Here is a 22,718-nt window from a genome sequence, read left to right as displayed (position 1 = left end):
AATGTAGCATTCAATGGATAAAACCATGAAGATCTCTTTGTGAAGACAACGAATGTGTTTCATTGTTTTATCCCAACAAAATTTTTTTTGGAAAAGTGTAAGAAACTGGTGCATCCCAGTTTTACATGCTGTAATTTTGACAAAAAAATTTTTTCGTAGCTTTCATCAACCTTATAACGAAAACATAAGTATTATTTTATTTTTTTTAAACTTCATTGAAACAAAAACTATGAAAATATATTGATATTTTCATTAACTAATGAAAACAAAACTATAATGTTCACATGGGATGATCAGTTAACAATCATATCAGGTGATCAGATGATGAATGCTAATTGAATCTTAAAAAAAAAAAAAAAACTCTTTTCATTTTAGTCGACAATATCTGTAACAGATTTAGAGATAGAAGGGACTATTCAGTCGCAGCCTAATGGCACTTTCACACCAAATGCGTCCAAAGCATCAACAACATCAGGTTTACATAGACAATATATGATGGACATGCTTCTAGGGAGCGTCGGAGGTCCCGCTGTGCGTCCCACACCTTCTGTGGGGCGCGTTTTGAAGATTTTCGCGAGGCAGACGCTTTTGATGTGTATCCGGCGCCTCCAATGCGGCCAACGCTGGACTTGGGATTGTTAAACTTTTGGAGCATATCGCGGCGCGTCGACCAATCAGGAGCTTTCCCCAACTGTGACGTATTCATAATAATGAGAAGAAGAAAAAAACACTAACCAGAGACAGATGGACAGACGCTCTGCTGGAATAGAGCGCCTGTAGTTGGTCAACAGGTCGTCAAACTGGGCACGGGAGAGACGGAAGTAGCGCTGAAAGCGACTCTCGTCCGAGCGCAGCTCTGATTAATCCAAAAACGATGCTGAGGCGCAAATAAAGCCAGGCCACTCTCTGAATAGTGTAGAGGATGAACGGGAGTCGGAGGCGGCGTGTTCAGCAAGGAACACCAAACTTTATTCTCCATTCACCCACAATTCTCTATAGCCCTCTAACATCACAGTACACACACTGAGTCACACTAAATGCATCCAGTCACTGGGTGAATTATGAACGTAACTGATCGCCACAATATCATCTATTGTATGAACACCACCGGCAACAGAGAAGCCCCTCCCCTTGACACGCTTCCTTCCCAACTTGTTTGGACAAGCATCTAATTCAATGAGCACTGAGCGTCTAACTACGTGCGTGAAGCACGATTTTGACGTCCGAAAAGCGTTAGGTGTGAACGCACCATTAGTCTCTTAGTTCAAAGTCACGTTTCTGCAAATTCAGCTTAGGTTTGTTTGAGATCGTCCCGACTTATTAAATAACTCACCAACAAAAGACACATCTGAGGAGTGTGTGTGTTAAGTATGTATTTACAGAAAAAGAGGAAACACTTGTCACACTCCAAGCAAACAGAGGTCTGAGGTTAACCGACATCCAAATCACGTTTCACGGATCGTGGCTTTGGTAGAACTTGGACAGGAAGTCGGTGGGACGAGCTTCCTGGGTTTCATGGAAATAGCGCATGATGTGAGTTTTCTGCTTCCAGACGTGGATGGTTTCCTGAAGCTCCATTTTCCCCTGACATCCAAGTAAAAGGAGAAAAAACAAAACAAACTGGATCACATACAATGGGAATAATTCAAGTTTAGTTATAATAAATGCCTTTACTCTGCACTATGACAACACATGATCGTTATTTACCTTGATGACCATCATGTCGATCACTCGAGGGTCAGTGATGTGTTTGTTTTTGTTAAACACTTCCCTGACTTTGTCCCGTGCCTGACGTGTAGAGATGTCCAGCTGAAACATTGCCACTGCAGAGACACACAGAACCACACACACGGGCGGTTGTTGGATAAAATTCAAAATGGAAACAAAAAAAAATAAAAAAAGACAAAAAAGTTTTAAAACAGACAATGACTGTAACGAAATACAATGGGAATAATAATTTTGATAATTCACTGAACTTGTAAAATTGCAAATACTGATTTTGATCAGATGCAGTATCAGCATAGATCATCATACATCTATTATAGTGTCTAGAAATACGTTAAACGTAGCCATAGCCACGTCCTACTTTTATTATTTATTTTGTAGTGTGGAATGTTAGAAAAAGCTTGAAGTGAAGTTACTCAAACAGAGAACAATAGTCAGCAACAATAGGAATGAGAAACACTGAGCCATTCATTATTAACCACCAATGGGTTACATACTTTTTAACTTTAACATAACAATAATTTACAATTTAATAAAGTAAATAAAAAATGTGTTCAAATACCCCGGCTGAAAAATATCCTAATTTAATCCAATGTAAACAATATGTATTAATTCAGAGATTTTAGATGCAAGCCGATATAATCCGATACTACATATATATATGTAATCCGATACATATATATATATATATATATATATATGATCCGAACACCCTTATATCATATCAAAATAATGTTTTGTGGAGGAAAAGTACAAACAAGAGACCAATATCTAAACAAGAATCTGCTATTAGTAGGGATGTCCCGATACAACTTTTGCAGCCTTGCGTATTGGCCGATACCGACATCAATCGATACGATATCAGCACGAATCATACGTACTTTTATTACTTATTTTGTAGTGTGGAATGTCAGAAAAGGCTTGATCAAGTGATGTTACTCAAACAGAGAACAATAGTCAACTTTTGTTATTTTTTACTGTCAGTATATAGTGGGAACAACTGTGGGCAGGGACTAAAACAACAAAAACTTATCGGAGCGCTTACTGTATATCGGAGATTTTAGATGCAGTCCGATCAAATCCGTTATTCGTTTTCTGGCTGATATCAGACCGGGACACCCCTAGCTATTGGTAACCAGTTTAAAAGGTGATTACAGGTAGATTTTAGACAACAAATACTGATTGTAAATATATATATATATTCCTAATGGAAATATATCAAAATAAAGATTGCCAGGCGATTCAGTTTTGTATATAATCCTTTGATTTACATGACTTTGTTTCACATTGTGAGCTCTGAGCAGCAGTTTCTCATGTGTATCTCTGAATAACAATAATCACATTAAAGTCACTGCAGTCGTTTAATTATTTGTTACTAAATACGCGGCACATTAGCTCATACAACACACAATGTATAATTAATGAATGAATGGTAGACAGCATAACTTAACGGTGAGTTTGAATCCCAATGGTAGTAATGTTGTGTCGGCTCAGTGTAAACTAATCAGTGAGTAACGACCTTGACGCTGAAGGCTGTGCTGTTTTAAAAACAAACCGTCCCACCTGTGTTCGGTACTTCTCGGTACCAGGCTCGGTACAGCTCCCGGACTCTGCGTTTGGCTTCATTCAGGTCTCTGCTGAATATGGGTTTAACTACTTTAGCGGTACCAGCTGCAGTCCGAGCAGCAGCCGTAGACGCCATGACTGAGGCTACTTCCGGTGGCAATTTCCGGTTTGGTTGATTAAAGGGCACGCTGCATCGCTGCTGCCATCTACAGGACAGAGTGAGTAATTAAGTTTTGCAATTTCGGGGATATAAAAAAATCTATAAACTTATGTGGAAAATATTTATTAGAATTAACCAAAAATTCTGAATGTTTTTTAAAAAAATCATGCTGATATTTTAGATCAGGGGTTCTCAACTGGTCTCACCCTGGGAACCACATTTTGTCATGGTCATTAAATCGCAACCCACTCTTTTTAAAAAAAAAAATTCAACCAACCAATTTAGTTTTTCCAAAAATAGCTGTTGAAAACACACATATATAATTTGTTTTATCATATAAATCTATATATTTTCATGTATTTCACAGCATGCCTGTCAAAAGAAGTTTCTTTCTAAATAAAAAAAAAAGTCCAACAACAAGTATTTATTTTTGACCAGCTGTTCACGATCTACCAGGTGATAAAATGGTAAAATATATTTTCCAAACTATATTTAAGATCCATTTTAAAGGTCAACCTTCAATTTAGAAAATTTCCAGTTTATTCCCATGGAAATGTTTCAACTTCAAACATTCTTGGAATTTTGCAATCCCAATTGCAATTTATTTTTTTCAAATAATAATAATTATTGTTATTGAAAAGAGGCTAACATTTATGTTTGGAAATAATAGTTTTATATAATGAATCCCAATCTCTGGATTAATTCCAATAAAAAAAAAAATTGTATTTTTAAACATTCCCAAAATGCTACATCTTAAATTCCCATGTAAATCTTTAATACAGGTACAATGTGATATATACATATAAGTTTAAAAAAATAAATATGTAGTTTCTTTCCTTTCCATTAAATTTTATATTTATTTCCTCCAGCATTGTTAAAATAGTCCTTATAAGTGAGCTCTAAATTAGATTTTCTACCTTGACTCTGTTGCTATCTGCTGTCAAGTTTTAATATTAAAATGAAATAATTACTCTTAGTCCTGTATAAAAACTTAACTATTCTATTACCATAGTTGAGGTGACTGGAATTGAAGTTAAGACGGTTCTTCACTTCTTACAGAAATAAAAACAGAAACCTAATGAAGACCAGTGAAACAGATTTAAAACCTATTGTATATCCCAAATATTTTAGATTTTAGACATTTTTAACACAAATACATACACACCTCCACTTCACTGCTGCAAGTCTGATTTGACATAAATCAGACTAAAATCGCACTCATAATCACATTATGTAGGATGGTATATAAATGATAGATTAATTCTAAAACCAGCATGTAAGTTAAAAATATGATGCAAACAAAAAAAAACTAACAGGGCTGAACTTTTTATTGAATGCAAAAAATGTGCATCAATTACAGAGAAGCTCTACAGAACATTAAATATGACAATGTTTCCTCTTTATCACAATTACATACAGTCCATATAAAAACATTGGCTCAATAATGCAACAAATGTATATTGTATTGTGGCATGCAGTTTCTGCTTTATGGTGACTCATGAAGGGAATTATCGACTCTTAATAAGTTCAGTAATTCTGCTCCCATTTGGATCCCGATAACGTTAAAAAAAAAAAACGTAAAAACAATGTTTAAAATCAAAAACTGCAAATTAAAAAGGTCCCATTTCTTTAAAAAAAAAGTGTAAACTTGAAATATGTACATGAAAAAACAGCCGACATTAGCTCCTTTTGTTCGTTGCTGTGTCAAGATATTAAAAAAAAACAACTTGAGCTCTTTATCTACAATTTCAGGTATAAACATGACTCAACAAAACAGTTCCAGTTTTCCGACCAAAAGTGTCCACTCACATGAAGCTTGAAATTTCTGTTAAAAAAGTGCAGTTTTGTGTGGCCCAGAGATAAGAAGCCCGAGGAGAACCTCCTGATGCTGTTGGTTAGCAGAGGGAATGTAGAGAAGAAGGCACTGGTGTCGCCTCTGCACTCCTCTGTGGTTCAGTCATCTGGAGGAAAAGGAGAATTCAGTTGGAAGAGCTCTGCATTCTTTACAAGAACAGGCAACTTTATTCTTGTTCTCGAGTTTAAAAGAACAATAAACAAAGTTCTATGTGGGCGTGACATTCCATACTCCGTGAAATCAGGTGATTTCACCTTAGACTAGTTCAACTTTGAAGCTGATGGAGAAAAACAACACGCTGGAAGTTCTCGTTAACCTCTTCCTTTTGTGTACATAGACATTATGTGTGTGTTTAATTCACGACCTACAAAGCCATCTGTTATGTGTTGCCAGATGAAGCTGGAAACTGTCAAAAATCTGCTAAAATATCGTCTAAACCGCCTCCTTCGTACACAATTAGCTCAACGTGGGAATGTAGCTTCTTCAGCAATTGGCTTTCTTACGTCTTTTAAATACAGGCACATATTTTTTCACCATAGACTTAAGTAATGAGGTCATTTTTACAATGAAATGAGCAGAGTTGAGGCAAATTCTAATTGTAATTGCATAATTGATCATTTATTACAATTATGTTGTAATCGTAACTGTAATTGAAAACCTCTGTAGCTGTTGCAATCATAATTAAATTTTAATGGAGTTCAGATAATTGACTTTGTAATTGGCATGGAAATGATATAAAAACTACAAATTAATTAAGCTCAAAACTGGAGAACCATGTCAGAGTTCTATGGCTTACACGTGCATAGTTACCTATGAAGGTAGATAAGTTGTAAAATGGGAGAGCTTATAGAATGTGATGTTTACACAAATAAAATGACAGTTGCAAACTTGCAATCCAACATTTATTCACATGTTTTTTAAACACTTGCATCAATGATCGTTTACAACCACAACTCTCTGGTTACAACTTCTCGAATCTGTCGCTACAGATGCACAAATGACTTTTCTCACGTGAATCTGCGCTGCTTGTGTTTTGAAATACATTTTGCGAGACGTCTGTAGCAAAACAGATTTGTGCTTGTAGAAATGCCTGCCCCCCCCCCCCCCCCCCCCCCCCCCCATGTAACATGGTAACCAAGAGATGAAAAAACTAAATGGACAAAGATTATTTACTATTTAAAACATGGGTCAAAACTGAGATGCTAACAGAAAGCTAACACAAGGGGAAGGTTACGTTTTATGGAATTCTTTTTTTTTAGGCTCAGTAATTGCAATTAATTGAATTTGAACTTCAGTAATTGAGAACGAACGATAATTGTAATTGACTTTCAGTGGAAATATAACTGCAATTGTAATTGTATTTTGAAAAAATGCAGGTCACTGTCTTCAAAATTTAGTTGTGATTGAACATGGGTAATTAAAAATGTAATTATTATTGTATAATGTAATTGACCCCAATTCTGGTAATGAGTAAAACAGAGACGTTTGTTTAAAAAATAGGTAAATGTTAAAAAGTTGTTAAAAAAATAAATAAATATCAAAGTGCAGGAGCAGGTTTTTCTGTAAGAGGCGTCAGAGACAAACGGATCCCTGGAGCGGAGTGAGTCCCACCTGTGGCCGTGTCTGACCAAGCCTTCGTACCAGCAGCAGCCTCTCAGTGGTCCAGGCTGTTGCCTAGTTTCTGGCCCTCCTGAAGGGCAGCCATGGCCAGCCTCAGGTGCTCCTTCAGACTCTGAATCTCTCGCTCGTGCCTGCCCTTCATCCCGCTGAGCTCCCCGTGCACCTCGGTGAATCGCTCACAGGCCAGCTGTTTCTCCTGCAACAGAAAACAAGTTCCTGATTGTAAACTTTAGTCCTTCTGTGTGAGTGTGTGAGATGAAATCAGCTCCATCGTACAGTGAGTCTGGCACTGATAAGAACGTAAGATGAAACAAGTGAAGATGATAAAAACAGGTACCATGGTTAGAAATTGAAGCTCGTTCCTCAGACAGTTGATCTCTTTGTGCAGATACTCGATCTCATTGTCTTTCATCCTGAGAAGAATCTGAGCAGAAAAACAAAACAAAGTTACATACAAATCTTTCATTCTCATTGTTTTCAATCCTTTTAAGAAAAATCAATCAATTACTGGTAAATGCTAAGAGTGAAAGATGCTTTATTAACAACAATGACTCCAATGTAAAGGAAACCTCACTGTATTACAGATATTCTAACCATACAGCATAATATTAGACTCATCTAAATACAAAAAAGGGTCGAATAAAACGCATGGGATTTTCCTCAAAACGTTTAAAATTAAACTAATCAATCAGAAATAATTTTGTCCAATCAGTGGCAAAATTTAAGTAGGAAAGTTAGTGTGATCCTGCAAGGCATGATGTTAAACGACACAGTCACGAGTAGTAATCTCTTCATGTGAATTTAACACTTAACTGTAATATTATAATGATAATTATGTTTTAAATTATTTTAAAAAATCAAACTCAAGCAAAAATTGCAATATAACAGATAATATACCCTCACGTGCATGTTTTAGGACCATATAACACAACCTTTCACTGTAAAACGGGTGGATTATTATGTAGCAGCTTCAGCAAACAGAGACATCAAATCTCATGCAAAATTCACACGAGATATCAGCGCGTGCATTCAGTGCAAATACAGCAGAGAAATATGTAATCAATGACAAAAGGCAACTGGATTGAGCATGCTTGGCACAATTTTGCGAAGTTTGAAAGCCTGTAATTACATCAGATCAGGGAAAGTCGATGAAACAGGAAAAAAAAGAAAAATAATGGGTAAATTCTGAAACAGAATTTGGTCAATTTTAAAACAGAAAATTGTAGCCTCTAATGACAACACAATATCGATGGCCAATTTCTCACCTCAAACACAAAAACACACATCACTGAACCGTGGCAACACACAAGCGCTTTTCTCTCCTACTGATCACTAGAATTTAGTAAACGACATAAGCTAAAAATCCTGAAAGCTGAAATATCAACATTATCAAAGTACTCTGAGCAGAAAAGGATTACTTTGAGTTCACAGGACACCCCGTCTCTGTCCTCAGTGATGGACGTCTGCATTCTGATGATCTCCTGTTTCAGACGGGCCTTTAGGTCCTGTGCAGGAACAAAACATCCTCCAATCATTGGGCTAACCTGCACATTATACATAAAGCTAACAGTGGTGATGCCTATTGCCTACATCAGTGGTTCTCAAACCCCCTTTTTCTTATTTCTGAATCCAAGTATCCCCTTTGTCTGACTACAACATTTTGCTTAGAAAACTATTTAAAAATAATTATAGAGCGTAATGATGGAATGAACGAGTGTTAACAAACATTTACAAAATTAGATTCTTTAAAATAAATGGAAATAAACCGTATTTAGTGCAGTGGTTCGGTTGTCAACCCTTCTTGGATTGTGACCCCATTTTGATATCAATCATTTTTTTTTCTAGAATTAGTTTTTGATCATGTTTGAGCTCAGATAATTTTTTTCTTGTACTGCATTTTAGTTGAACTAGATGTGTATTTCACAAAATGAAAGTATAGAAATACAGTTGTTAAAGTGTTGTTTTTATTTTAAACAATCTAAATTTTTGTGAAAATTCAGGTGACCTTATTTAAACTCCAGACGACCACACATGGGGTACCCGACCCCAAGGTTGAAAAACACAGATTTAGTGGCTCCAGAAAAGATTGATTACTATATTTATTTTTTCCGGTCATCTCACACCTGGGGTGGGACCAAGACTGACACTTTAGTTGTCAACTTTCCACTCTCTCTCTCTCTCTCTCTCTCTCAAGTACCCACTGTAGTGCCATTGCGTAACCCTAGGGGTACACGTACCCCCATTAGAGAAACCCTGGCCTACATAACGCAGACTTCCTGGTTCTCAACTAGTCTGGCTTTATGTCCAACCATGTGTTACAATTTTAATATATTTAACAAATCTAAACCTGAAGTAATAAAGATGCAACTTTTAAAACGTGATTAAATAACATGAATACATTTCAAATAAAGATGATCATTCATGACGCACTAGTTAGGAACCTCTGATGTAAACTATTCTCAACTTATTTTAACTTTGAGACATTTGAATAAAATCAACCATGCAAACTAATGTCAAACATAGCTAGGTTCATCCGGTTTATCATGATAAAATATATATAATGCTAAATATATGTTTAAACATGAATCATTCATATCTGGGATTGATCAGTAAAGATATAGGTCGAAGTCTAACCAAAATCTAGATCTTTTTTTCCAGGTACTTTCAGTGTTTTTTAACTGATGAATCAAACTGTTACCCATCACAGCTCACCTGGTTCTCCTTCCTCAGCTGCTCCATGTCTCTCTCCTTGCAGCTGATTGCTCGTTCTCTCTCAGCGTTGTTTTTCTCGGCTCGATTCAGTTCCAGACACTTCTGTGAGTAACGCTCTGACAGTCCGGTCAGCTCTCTTTGTAACGCACGAGTCTCTGCCCTGCACGGATATACACAAGACCATTAAAATAACCACCACAGAACAGACGAAACACTGAATAATTGTTTGTACCACTAGAACAACCATATTCTCAACCATAGGGCTGCGCCAACTACTGGGTCGCGAAAAAACTTTCAGTTCCACACCTGTGGGCCTCGAGGGCCGCGGGACCGCAATGCAGCTTTCCACCACTTGGTGGCAGTGATGCGTCATTCAGTTTTTGAACGCGCTCCAATAAGCAGCAGCAGCAGCAGACAGGTGCAAACTTTTGGCTGAAGTTATGGAAAAGTTTTTAAAACGTAAAAGTGAAGATGAAAGTGATGCCACCAACTCCGCAAGTACAACCCTGACTTCATTAAATTTGGCTTTGTAAACAGAGAAAGTAAGGCAGAGCTGAGAGTCCAGTGTATTGAGTGTAGGATAACGCTAGCCAACAAAGCACTGAAGCCTTCAAAATTTAACTGTCAAATTCCTAATAAGTTAATATTTTTAATTGCACTTTATTTAAATTCTATTTACAGTTTATTTATTGAATTCGATGTATTTATTTTATTACCAAATCATTTGATTTATCAGAATTTTTCGAGTATCTAAATCAAATTATTTTTGGATTTCTGATTTTTTTTGTTAATAATATTGACGTGATCCTTTATATTTGTTCTCGTAGCAACTTGATTTGTTCCAATTGCTGACCTGTTCAGTGTTGTTGTATGTGCAGGTTTACATATTCAATAAAAAGAAATGTCTTTGAGATGATCACAGTGTATTATATCATTTCTTTTACAAAGGTTTTAGCTTGTTAAACTGTAAGTGGACTTGATTTAGTTATTGAATACATATCACAACAAGACTCGGATCAATTGAAATGAAAGTGTTAATATTTAAATGAGCCCCGGGCCACTTTGTATTCGGAAAATTGGGTCCCGAGGTCAAAAAGCTTGAGAACCCGGCCTGCACTAGAACACAGTGAGTTAACATAGAGAGCAAAGAGGATGTTCAGCAGAACATTTCTTCACAGAATAATGGCACTGATTCCATTATTTGCTGCTCAATCACCCTTAAAAAAATGTAAAAAAAAAAAGAAAGAATCACAACATTGTAGGTCAACTATTGTGCATGCTGGCTGGAACCTTGGAAAAGTATTTTCAGTAGGACAAACTCAGCTGTGTACTATGAAATTGAGCTTCTTCATGCAGATCTATAAAATAACAAAGCTAAGCTTTATAAAGACGTGCAAAAATTTAACCAAAATCAGGAGTTTTTCATACTTTTCTGGCCAACTGACGAGTTTCAACATGTAAAAAAAAATTGGTGTTAGAGTTACTTATTAATATTTCGTGTAACATCTGTATGTGTGTATGAGGACGTCCAAATACATCCTGCAATGACAGAAAACTGCACACCTCATTTCCACAACTGCATTATTACATATTCTGTATATGTGTGTGTGTGTATGTTTTGTCTTGTATATTAATAATTTATATTTTTATGCTTAGTTAAAAAATGATTGTACTCTCATTATTTACACTTTATTTAATTTTGGGAAATTATTGAGGAAAGCTAAAGAGAATGTCAATGCAAAGGATTTATTGTTTTCCTACATATGACACTAAATGCCTTTCTTGAGTGTGTGCATGAGGGTGATTTAGTGTGTGTTTGTGTGTGCGTGCACATGTGTGTCTGGTAGAGCAGTGGTCTAAAACCACTGGGGTTGCAGACCAGTACCGGTCTGTGGACCATTTGGTATCGGGCCGCAACGAAAAAAGAAGTTTTAAAAACTGAATTCCATTTCATTTTAATGAATGTTCTGATATCTCTATTTTGAAAATTGTCACTTCCACCTTTGCGTCCTCCTTTGATTAGACTAAGCGCTAAAGGGAAAGTACTCAGACGTCACTGCAGAGTGCATTTACTGTACAACCACCTAAAAAATGTAATTTACGTTTACCATCGTTTCTTCGGTTTGGTTCAGTTTCTACAATTTAAAACTGTGAATCACTCAAATACAATAATAAACAACCTAATATAAAATCATTTTGTTCTTTTATGTAGTAAAAGAGTTTAGAGTCATTTCTTAATCCAATGATTCATAAGGCAATCAGTCGATTGACTGTTACAATCTTTAGGGATTAGATGCTGATTCATGGTAACTGGTGCATAATGACAGGGTTTTTTATTGTCCACCACAATGAGAAATACACGGTGAGAAACCAGAGCAGGCAGCACCAATACAGCAGCCGAGACCGTCTGTGTCCTACATCCTGTGAGAGTTTACAAAAGAAAACTAATCCATGACTGACTTCTGACATTCCTAAAGTTCCTGACAGGGATCAGCGGCTGCTGTGGTGATGCTGCCCTTCAACAACCAGCCCTGGATTGGACCGAGGTTTGCAAATTCAACCTTTTGATTCCACAGAAATCCTTTCTGTGAGCTGCATGCTCCCACTTAGCAGCACAAGAGAGCTATTCACACAGACCACAGAGGGCGGCCTGTGCTGTTGGGACTCAGAGCTGACTGACAGTGAAAGGTTTTGTGAAGAGGGAAGGTAAAACAAGCTTTAGTGTGTTTAGTGCAGCCTGTGTATGGATAAACAGTGTGATTATAAGATACACACTCTTGTTTTCTTTCCCAGACGTCTGTGCTTACGTTTGCTGCGCTCTCAGTGTCTGTGAGTCCATCACTCCACTGCTCAGCCTCTTCACTTTATCCACCTCTCTTTCAAGCTCCTCTTTGTGTTTCTTCCTCAGAGCCTCCATCACTGAAACACAAACATTGCCACAGTTTAATAGATTATTAAATAGGGATGCACCAAAATTTTAGCCACCAAAAATATTCGGCCAAAAATGGCCCAAAAGTACATTTTCAGCCAAAAGACAATTCTCACCAAAAAAAAGCCAACTGAAACAGGATGTTGTGATGACGTGAGCGGTGAGCGTGCGCTCTTATCTGTGGACTCACAGAGCGTCTGTATTTCAATACATCTGAGCACTAAATCGTCTTCTGAGCAGAGTTGACGCGGCACGTACGTGTGTTTTAAGTGTCTGTGTAGTTATGTGTAGCCCTCCGTCAACTCAGACCACACTGCAGCCTGAAGCATGTGCGAATCAGCAGAAGAATCTGGTTTCAGTTGGTCAGCGCACGTGACAGAAGCTGTTTTCATTACCCTTGGAAATGCGCAAAATCTAAATAGCGCAATATAAACTGATGATGGAAACACCTGCATTTTGAAAAAACACTCAAATATCGCTCAAAAGTTTTTACGCTTTAATAAGGAGGAATTTCAACCGTTTCAATATTGAAATGTGTCGCAAAAGCGCTATGGAAACACTTTTTCCTCAAATACACACCACAGAACGTGACGTACATGGTCACATGACTTGAGGTACATTTCTTAGCATTAGACTTTAAAATTATTACTGCCGCATTAGATGTGAAACAACAAAGGAATAGAGAATATTATAAGGAGGTTTGGAGCATTCATCTTCCTGCAGCGAAGTCTCGTGGGATGAGATTTCACGGGAGTTACGAGGCTCCTGCCCAAAACAACCTACAATGGAAGCAAGTTCAAAGTGCAATTATACTTTGTCGACATTTAGAAATATCACTTTTATTTTGCAAAAATCTGTAATGAAAACCCAGCTAGAGATCCTCTTTACTACAGCACGACTGTACTTGTTATAAAGATTATTAATTGGATGGGATTTAACCAGCGTGCACAATCAATGATGCAGGCCACAATTAAAGCACACAGATGCACACGCTCTGTGACTTCAATGCACTTTGTTTTAATGAGACAGATTTCACTCTTTTTCAGCAGCCCAGTCACTTATAGGCCTGTACAATATTATTTAATGTATGAGTGGGGTCAAGTTGAGCATTTTATTTTGTTTATTTTATATTGTGCATTGTTGGAATGTTCGTGCAAAATAAATATTTTCATATTTTTAATTGATTTATGTTTTGAAGCATTAATATCAATTTATGCAACTGCAATATTTTAATTTTAGTGGCTAGTACACATTCACAGCCATAAACACAATGGAATTACTCATTTGCCAAACAATTTCTTTCAGTGTTTTGGTTTTCGACCCAAAATTTTCATTTCGGTGCATCCCTAATTATAAGCAAACCGAATGATGTCAAATGCACGTAAGAAATGTTGTGTTAAACAGGAATGCTAAAGCAGAATTTCTGGTGCACTAGTGTGTGTGTGTGTGTGTGTGTGTGTGTGTGTGACCTCTAGCTGTGTCCTGGGTCTCCTCCAGCAGCAGCCTGTCCTTCTTCGCCTCCAAATCCTTCATCTGACGCTCGTGCTGCCGCAGCAGCTCCTCCAGCGCCTGCCGGTGAGCGCGCTCCATGGTCAGCAGGCTGCGGCTGCAGGGGGCCTTTGGTCCACAGTTCACGCCATCACTGACTCCTCCTCCTCCTCCTCCTCCACCACCTCCTCCTCCTCCCTGTTGTAAATTCTCCAACTGCTGCCTCAGTGACGCCACCTGAGAAAAGACAAAGGTGGAGGTAAAGCTCACTGAATGATAGAACAGATGTGACCATGCTGATGTCCAATAGGCTGCAGAAAGCCCACAAAGCTGTCTGATAAAACCCTGAGAAACAGTTTTTTAGGGTCTATGACTTGAGCATAATGGCAGCCACCGTTTAGATGGTTTTCCTCCACCTGGTTGCTCTTAAATAAATTTTAAAGAAAATAATTATTGTTGCTACAAGACTCGAAATCACATACTAACGTGCTATACACTACACACTCAATGAATATATACAGTCTACTATACACTATAAGTGTGGTTAGAAGTCACCAGACTAGCTTAACTGACTACATTACACAATATGCACAACTATAACATTATATACTTTGCACTCCCACCTTAAAATAGTCGACTCTACCGCACCCCTTTCATTGTCTCATCCTGACTCACTCTTCCCTGTTCCCTTCCCCCTCACCTAGATGTAACACTGCCCTCTCTTTTTATATCCTCCCTCTAATAAAGTTTTTCGTACCCTTCCTTTGGGAGGGCTGGTGATGGTCACAATTATGCAATAATAAAACATGCATTGCTGTCGCAAAAAGATTGCACTACATATATAGTGTTGACCTTCGACAGCATGTGCAGACAAAAGAAAAAGAAAAAAAAATGGTGAGGAGGATTAGGATGATGACCGTTAACCACTGAAGTATACTTCCAAGTTTCCCAAGATGCATTTCAAACCTACGACAACAAACACCTGAAGCACACTGAAGCTAAATATAGCCGTTGATTCTCCACCTTTGAAAGTTCTGAAAGCATTTTAAGCGAGAAAGTGATCAAGTAGAAAATCAACATGTGGACATTTGATCCATAAAACTCACAAAAAAACACATTTCATACCAATATTTTGGAGATTTTTGGACACCAGCCATTGTGCTACTGACAAAACAAGAGCCTTATTTATAAGAGCGTCAAAAAACTAATGGAAGACAAGAAGAGATGCTTTTGTTTTGAAAAGGGAATGTTTGACTTTTAGCTTGAAGCCAGTCCCAGGACAATTTTACATTCCGTTCGCAATGCATCATGGGGCGGTTGAGTATGACTAGTGTGCCCAACGTGCATACTTAAAAAAATGTCCCCATATATTATATATCAGGGTATTTCTCGCATACTTAATCTTTTTATACTATCTAATGTGAACGCATTACAGAGTATGAGTAGTACGTTAGTATGCCATTTAGAACACAGCCTTACTTTCTGTTTTGGCCGGGATAGTCTTGAAAATAATATATTCTTCGTCAATGAGTTTCTCAGGGTTAAATAATTGTTAGATAAAAAGTAAGCAGTAAAAAGAAAAACACATCAAAGTCACACAAAAAAGCACTGCACACAAAGCCTGAACAGACTGCTAGCATTAGAGCATTTTCCATTTTCATTCATTTGTTGTGATGGAAAACACTACGAGCAGCAGTTGTGAGTTAAGATGCAGTGAATAGTGTTAAACAGCAGAAATTGAAGAGTTTTGCTTCATCTGGGCAGATGAAGGATTAATTTGCCACTGAATTAGTTTGCAAATTGGAAAAAAATCAACTCCACGCACTACCTCCCTCTGCAGCGCCTCATTGGCTGACAGTCCCGGAGATCTCAGCCCCGCTGACGGTAACGAGCCCATCTCCTTTAGAGGCATGCGCTCGAACTCAGTCCACTTCTGCTCAATTTCGTCTTCCAGGTGCAGCCTGTTGGATCCCATGCCGCTCACACCCTTCCTGGAGAGCACGGCTTCCCATTGGCTGCTCGAGCTCTTCTCCTCCTGCCATTGGTTGTGCTCCCACCCCTGTCCTTCTCCTGCTTCTCTCAGACCCGACGGGAAGACGGCAGAGGTCGCGGGGACCGGAGAGAGCTCGACGTCGTCAAACCTACGCTGAGACAGAGGAGCGGAGGAGGGAGTTTCTGACAGAGTGTCACCGTGACGTGACGATGGACGACGGGAAGGCTGTGGGAAGCGAGTGTGGGAATTGTCTTTGTCGCTGCTGCTGTCGGGCAACCTAAGGAGTAGCACAAGTACAAAGAAATTAGATGATATTAAACCATTTATTGTTTATCATCTTTTACTGATTAAACCTAACATTATGACTTTACACACACACACAAAAAAAAACTAAAAACATTCCAAAACAAACCCTCAAATTTACACGTCATGAAACATCAAAGCTCATTTATGCTGCGTCACATTTTAGCAACCTAAGGTATGCTGCCAGCTTTTGGCACGCTGCAGCACATTGGGAGGGGTCCACTCAGCTGTTGAGGATGGCGCAGGCTTCAGGTCTGAGACGGAAAGCTTGAACTCCAATTATGAAATAACAAAGGTTATTGTATCTCCGCCTTCAGAACTGAGGAGTGTCGTTTGGTTCTTCAATGGGAGCTTTTATGAAGAGCGTCAGTGTTGATGATAAAACATCAATCAACATTTTGACACAATGACGCTTGGCTTCCACGTCTCAAACACCAACCAGTACTTTTAAATATTTCAAATTACTTGACATATTTAACAGTGGAAAACTGCACAAAGACAGTAAATATGTCAAAGGAGGCTCACATATTCACTCCTCATCTTAAATGACACTACATTTTATAAAGTAGATGGTAGAACGTCTAGGACAGTGGTTCCCAAACCCCTATCACATTGCCCCACTTTATATTAAACAATTTGTTTTGAATTTGTAGATTACGCCTTAGAGAACCTATTTTTAAGACACAGTTAAAGGTTTAGGAGAGCCTACTGTTCCACAAATGGAAAAGCATGTAAAAAGATGGAGAGGGTACTTAAGAGGGGGTACACATGATTTGACAAAAATGCAAAAGAGGTACAGAGGGACAAAAAAGATCAGGAACCACTGGTCCAGGACAACTTAGGAAGAGCATATAAATCCCCTCCTGGTGAGACTTTTACAAATGTTTTAAATTGTAAAAACACCAGAATGGAAAATAGTCCTTATGCGACCAAAGGCGTGTGCACTTATTGGTGCCTATTCAACTGTCACGCATTGAGCTCATTGTTCACATTCAGCCCTGAGGCTGAAATGTCTGAATTCCAATTAGGAACAATAAAAGAAGAGAATTCAGAGTTGGACAAGTGACAGACAGTCACATACCCAGTCATTATCAGTGCTTATATTCACTTGCAGTCACTCCACAGCGGAGTTGAAACATACTGTGTGAGGTCTGGAGAGCTGCTGGGTCGGACACACTTCTTTAAAACCTCAATCCAGTTTCTTCGGATCCCGGCTGTCATGGCGGACAGAGTGAACACCGCCTCCCGGGTCTAAAAGGACCAAAAAAAAAAAAGCAGAAAAAACCCACTAAAAAACAGGCCAAGATGACAAAAGACTGGATTGAGATGAAGATGTTAATTCAAGCAGGGTGAGGAGAAACTGATAGAAAAACAAAGACAAGAAAAATGACAAATGAAGAGGAGATAACGAGTCTTAAAAAGAATGACCTGGATCTGAAACCCATAGTTCTTCTCCACATCAAACTCTGACACCTTGACACAGGATTTCAGGTCAATCTCTCCATCCAAGTCATCTTTCTGTACGTAAAATGAAAAAAAAGGTATATTTCAGTGAGCTGAAATAACAGATTTAGCTTTCTTGAACACATCCAACAGGTGAACATGATCACCTCCTCTGCACTCGAGTCTCTGTAGTACTTAAGTCCTGCATCTGTCAGTACAAACCAATGCTTCTTCCACTGTAATAGAAGATGGAAAGTGCATTAGTCCAATGATAACAGAAGCTTAATACGCATTTATCATTTTAAATGGTCTCTGAAAAATATCAAAATAAATTTCTGTCCATTAACCCTTGAACACTATCAGCGGGTGATTTCCATCCGAGCAAACGTATTTACATTATTTTCCTGAGGTTGTGTTTCTCAGAGTGTTTTGGGTTCCAGGGCAGCTTCAGCATCTTCTCTGATGTTTTAGAAGCTGTGGATGTTCTCCTAATCCAAAGCCCACTTTTTCTAACAGGCACATGTTTGGCCGATTTTCACCTGGCAATAGTGTTAGTGTCCCATTATCACTGGCCTGTAAGTACTGACTGCCTCTAAAAAATAAAAGTAAGTAGAAGTGGTCCTGAAATTTCTGTGCTATCTTTATTTAGTCCAGTAGTTGTAAGTAAATATCACAAAGTGGTGATTTCCAAGGAAATTCATATGGTGGTAAAACATTTTTGTTCGTACATTCCTAATTTTTCAGTAATTTTGCTTCCACCCATGGTAGTTTTTTTTTTTTCATTTTCATTTTGTTAGGCATGGCATAGCTGAAAATAAAAGAATACAACTCTAATTTAACATGTATTGCCATATTTTGATAGATTTCATAATTTGTACTTTTTATTGGGTATCATCTATCAGGTAAAAATCACCCAGGGACAGTGATAGTGTTACTAATTATAGCAATAGTGTTCTAGCGTTAAGTAGCAAGTTTTCAAAACATACTATGACAAAAATACACTATCAGACAGATGAGGTATCAATGCTTTAATGCACTTACATCACCACTGTCATCCAGCTTAGACATCCATCCCTTTTTGAAGTTTAGCAGGTCAGGCTGTGAAACAGAGAGCAAACAGTTTACAGTTTAAGGCTGCAACAAATCGCTAAAAATCAACAATTAAAAGCGAAAAAGCGGCAAAAAATGTCATTATCGATTCTTTGAGTTGTGCGATTTATGTCAGCGACCGTGACGCAGAGCCGTTGCTTCGCCTGCAGAGCTTTGTGTGTGTGCGCCCGCAAGAGTGTTTGTATGTGCATGCACCACAAGTGTTTGTGTCTGTGCACGCACGAGTGTGTGTGTGTGCAGAGTGTTTGTGTGTGCGTGCACCATGGGTGTTTGTGTGTGTGTGTGCAGGAGTGTTATTGTGTGTGAGTGCAGGAGTGTTATTGTGTGCACGTGCGCGAGTGTTTGTTGATGCGTGAGAAACACTTTTATTCAGTTTAATCAGCTTAAGCAGGGTTTAAATGTCCTTTATAAATAAACTGTGTTTTAAAAAAAATCTGATTCATCAATTGATTGATTCATTTACTGACCAATCAATGGATTATGAAAATAATCATTAGTTGCAGCTCTATTACAGTTGTTTGCATGTGTGAGACGTAAAACCTTTCTGTCAGGTTATATCAAAGGGAAGGGCGAGTTTGGAAAATCCCATGATCTTTATTCTTTAACTGCACGGCTTAACGTTTATTATCTGATCCGTGCACAAAAAGACAGCAATGACATATTTCACCACAAAAGACTCAAACCAGTTTCCATAATGGAAAAAAAAAAACCCTTTCTACACCCGAAACTGGTATTTCAAGAATCCCAGACATTTTTTTTTTTTTACCCCTTGTCTTGCCTTGACACTTGATAACGCATTAGATTCTGGGATCAATCGCTACTTTTTGTAAGAATTTACTTTTTAACATTGACAAAAAAGCAGCGCAGGACGTAGCACTGCTTCAATGATAGCATGTTGTTCTGTTGTACAACCTGCCCCAGGTGATGAAGAGTAGAGAAAAAGATGCACGTGGCACCTCACGACGTGGTGATCCCAGATTAAGATTAGGCAACCTTTTCTTCCCAGCATACATTCCTCACTTTGCTTATCTCTCTTTCACAATCCACTACATTCCTGCCTTTTAAATCCCTGTGTTAGTCAGTTTAGAGCTCAGTGGCTTTGAACTTACATCATTCTTAATAAGTGGAATAATTTCATTTATTTTTATTTATTCATTTGAGCAGCATATTACAAACTTATTTTACATAATAACAAAACTAAAACAATTCTGATAACATTTTGTTAATTATCTGGTTTTGACTAAATATAAAATGATCAGCTATATAGTAATTATCATTATGATCTCTGGAATAGATATCATACAACCTGTTGGTGCTTGTTAGGATAAATCAAACAGTGGGTGAAGATTTATTTTCTGAAAGGGAATTAATTAAAAACAAAAAAATTGTTTGACAATGAATGAGACCAGTGATGAATTTTAAGATTAAAATACGTCCATGCGAGAAAATTCATCCACAATAGGCTTTCTGAGTTTTAATAAGGGAGTGTCATTCGCATCAATAAAAATAACAGATTGTATTTAAGGTATTTCAGTAACTAATAACAATAATGTTATAATATATTATTATAATACATAATATATGAGGAGTGATGGAGTAACAGTGTTTTTCAACCTTGGGATCGTGACTCATGAGCCCATGTGGTGTCGCCTGAAATTTAAACGGGGTCGCCTGAAATGTAGGGCTCCACGATTATGGCCAAAATGATAAACACAATTATTTTTAATTAATATTGTAATCACAATTTTAATCACAGTTATTTATCATTTATGATGGAAAAATCTGTGTTTTTATTGCACTACTTCTAAACAACCAATATGTGTACAGTTTACATTTAATTATAATAAAAATTTTATAATAACTAATTTTTAAAAAATTAAGCCAAGAATTAAAATTGTACCAAAGGCTAACTGAATAAATAAACTATTACAGAGTGCAGAACGCGTATTTTAAATGTAAATATTGCCAACGATAAGGTTTAATTTAATCGTGGCAACCAAAATCTTGATCACGATTAAAAATTGATTAATTGTGCAGCCCTACTGGAATGTGTATTTTTTATATTTAAAAAAATAAAACAAATTATTTCCAAATTAAAACAAAACACAATCTTAAACAGCTGTATTCTATACTTTTGCTTTCTCAAATATAAATCCAGTTCAAATAGAGCATAAAAATATATATTTTTTAGGGTATTTCCTGGGTTAAGGTTAGAGATAGAGTTTGGGCTAAAATAAAAGGGTTAGCGGGGTAGCTACAACTGACGGAACTTTTAGTCACATGGTGCACCTATAACGTGACCTAAAATGGCCAATGAGGGGCGCTGCGTATACAATTAGCCACGGCCAATTTTAATTGACTTTCTGAGGATAGTTTTTTTTTGTAATTTAATTGTAATTGGAAAAATGCTGGTCACTAATTGTAAATGAACACGTAATTGTAACCGAAAAAATTAATTAACCACAACCCTGAAAGTATTATATTATAGTACTGTGTTATTGTTTAGTAGTAGTAATTTAGAGCAGCAGGAATATTGGTGTAATAGTAGTGATGGTTCAGTACTACTAGCATTGTTACTGGTATTAAAGTTAGCAGTACTAGTCGTAGTGTGTTAGCAAACAGTGCCATGTGCCTCAGCCGCCTGTTAAAAGTGACACCACCGTGAGAAGTAAACAACAAAACACACAAAAACAAACACAGAGAAAAGAGTTTGTGGTGTTTTAAAGGCACAGATGTGTAAAATATGTCCAATACCTGGAGGGCAGAGTTCAATCATTCATGAAGAAGTGACAAACACACGGAAAACAGGCTACAACTCACCGTCATGGTGACCCGGGTCCAGGAAAAGACAGATTAAAGCAACAAAAAAATAATGTTAGGTCAAACTTTCTTCTCCTGAAAACTCACACATTGATTAAGAAGCGAAGTAAAACCAAGCCACGCCATTCGTTAACCGCCCACCTCCGCAGACCACGACCCACAAAGTCTCACGGGGACATCCCGGAAAACACGAATAAAACCGCGAGAAAAACACGATAAACTTAAAATCGGGTACTTTCTTACTACATGTGTGGAGTTGAAGTTCCTAATCGAACCCCAACACTTCTTAATCCGCCCTGTTTGACACTTCCTGGGCGGATCCGCGCAGACCGTTGGGAGAAAACAAGCCAACCTCCTCCCTCCACGGGCGCTTCTGTACAAACTGGGGCTCGGGGCCTGGAAGGGGTTCCCGTGGGTGCCAACATTTTTAACACAATGACCATGTGCATATAAATAAGGAAATATTATATATTCAGGAAAAATATAAAGAATATGTGTAAAGTTAAATTGTCCTTTTTAAATTACTTCAGACCCTAAAATATATATTTTCAACCACTTTAACACAGGAGAGCAGAGCTAATAGAAATCTAGTGAAAAAATGGGCAATGTTGATCCCAGTAGGGGCCACAAGTGTGTTTGTCTGATCTGAGGGCCACATTAGACATAACATTCATAGTCACATTTAGAATAATGGCTTATCTGAACAATATTACATAAAAATGTAAATTTTTGCTGGTTTTTATGTATTTTTGCTTTGTTATAGATACATTATGGTTATTTTCTGTGTATATTTGTTGTCATTTTATGTGTTTTTGAAGTCATTTGTGTGTATTTTTGCTGTGTCTTGTGTATTTGTCTTCTTTATTCTGGGCATTTTTGTGTATTTTGTTGTTTTGCATGTTATTGGAGTCATTTTTGTGTATTTTGCTTGTCATTTTTATATTTTACAGTTATGTTGGGGTATATTTGTTTTCATCTATGTAGGGATCGACCG

At 37.6% G+C, this 22,718-nt stretch overlaps 2 protein-coding genes across 4 annotated transcripts; both read right to left on the bottom strand.

Annotated features, from left to right (window-relative positions):
• Window positions 1-1,353: 1,353 nt before the first annotated feature.
• Window positions 1,354-3,458, bottom strand: ndufa6 (NADH:ubiquinone oxidoreductase subunit A6). Its single transcript, XM_028455548.1, has 3 exons — window positions 3,289-3,458; window positions 1,708-1,823; window positions 1,354-1,584 (listed from the first exon to the last, which is right to left on the bottom strand). The coding sequence occupies exons 1-3, from the start codon at window positions 3,425-3,427 to the stop codon at window positions 1,453-1,455; spliced, it is 387 nt and encodes a 128-aa protein (XP_028311349.1). The 5' UTR covers window positions 3,428-3,458; the 3' UTR covers window positions 1,354-1,452.
• Window positions 3,459-4,796: 1,338 nt separating this feature from the next.
• Window positions 4,797-22,082, bottom strand: triobpb (TRIO and F-actin binding protein b). 3 transcript variants are annotated; one of them, XM_028455723.1, is made up of 13 exons: window positions 21,725-22,082; window positions 18,836-18,892; window positions 17,962-18,030; window positions 17,780-17,869; window positions 17,460-17,602; window positions 15,884-16,325; window positions 14,037-14,292; window positions 12,446-12,557; window positions 9,639-9,798; window positions 8,345-8,431; window positions 7,264-7,350; window positions 6,918-7,122; window positions 4,798-5,412 (listed from the first exon to the last, which is right to left on the bottom strand). In XM_028455723.1, the coding sequence occupies exons 1-12, from the start codon at window positions 21,728-21,730 to the stop codon at window positions 6,961-6,963; spliced, it is 1,671 nt and encodes a 556-aa protein (XP_028311524.1). In that variant the 5' UTR covers window positions 21,731-22,082; the 3' UTR covers window positions 4,798-5,412; window positions 6,918-6,960. The 3 variants fall into 3 exon arrangements, with proteins under 3 accessions (XP_028311527.1, XP_028311524.1, XP_028311525.1); XM_028455724.1 differs by having other exon boundaries at window positions 4,800-5,412; window positions 17,493-17,602; window positions 21,725-22,080; XM_028455726.1 differs by lacking the exons at window positions 17,780-17,869; window positions 17,962-18,030; window positions 18,836-18,892; window positions 21,725-22,082 and having other exon boundaries at window positions 4,797-5,412; window positions 17,433-17,567.
• Between the last annotated feature and the right edge of the window lie 636 nt (window positions 22,083-22,718).

The sequence above is a fragment of the Gouania willdenowi genome, chromosome 8 (assembly GCF_900634775.1).
Source record: "Gouania willdenowi chromosome 8, fGouWil2.1, whole genome shotgun sequence".
NCBI classification, from domain to species: domain Eukaryota; kingdom Metazoa; phylum Chordata; class Actinopteri; order Blenniiformes; family Gobiesocidae; genus Gouania; species Gouania willdenowi.
The sequence above is the reverse complement of the archived record's forward strand: the minus strand, read 5'-3'. Positions and strand labels throughout refer to the sequence as shown.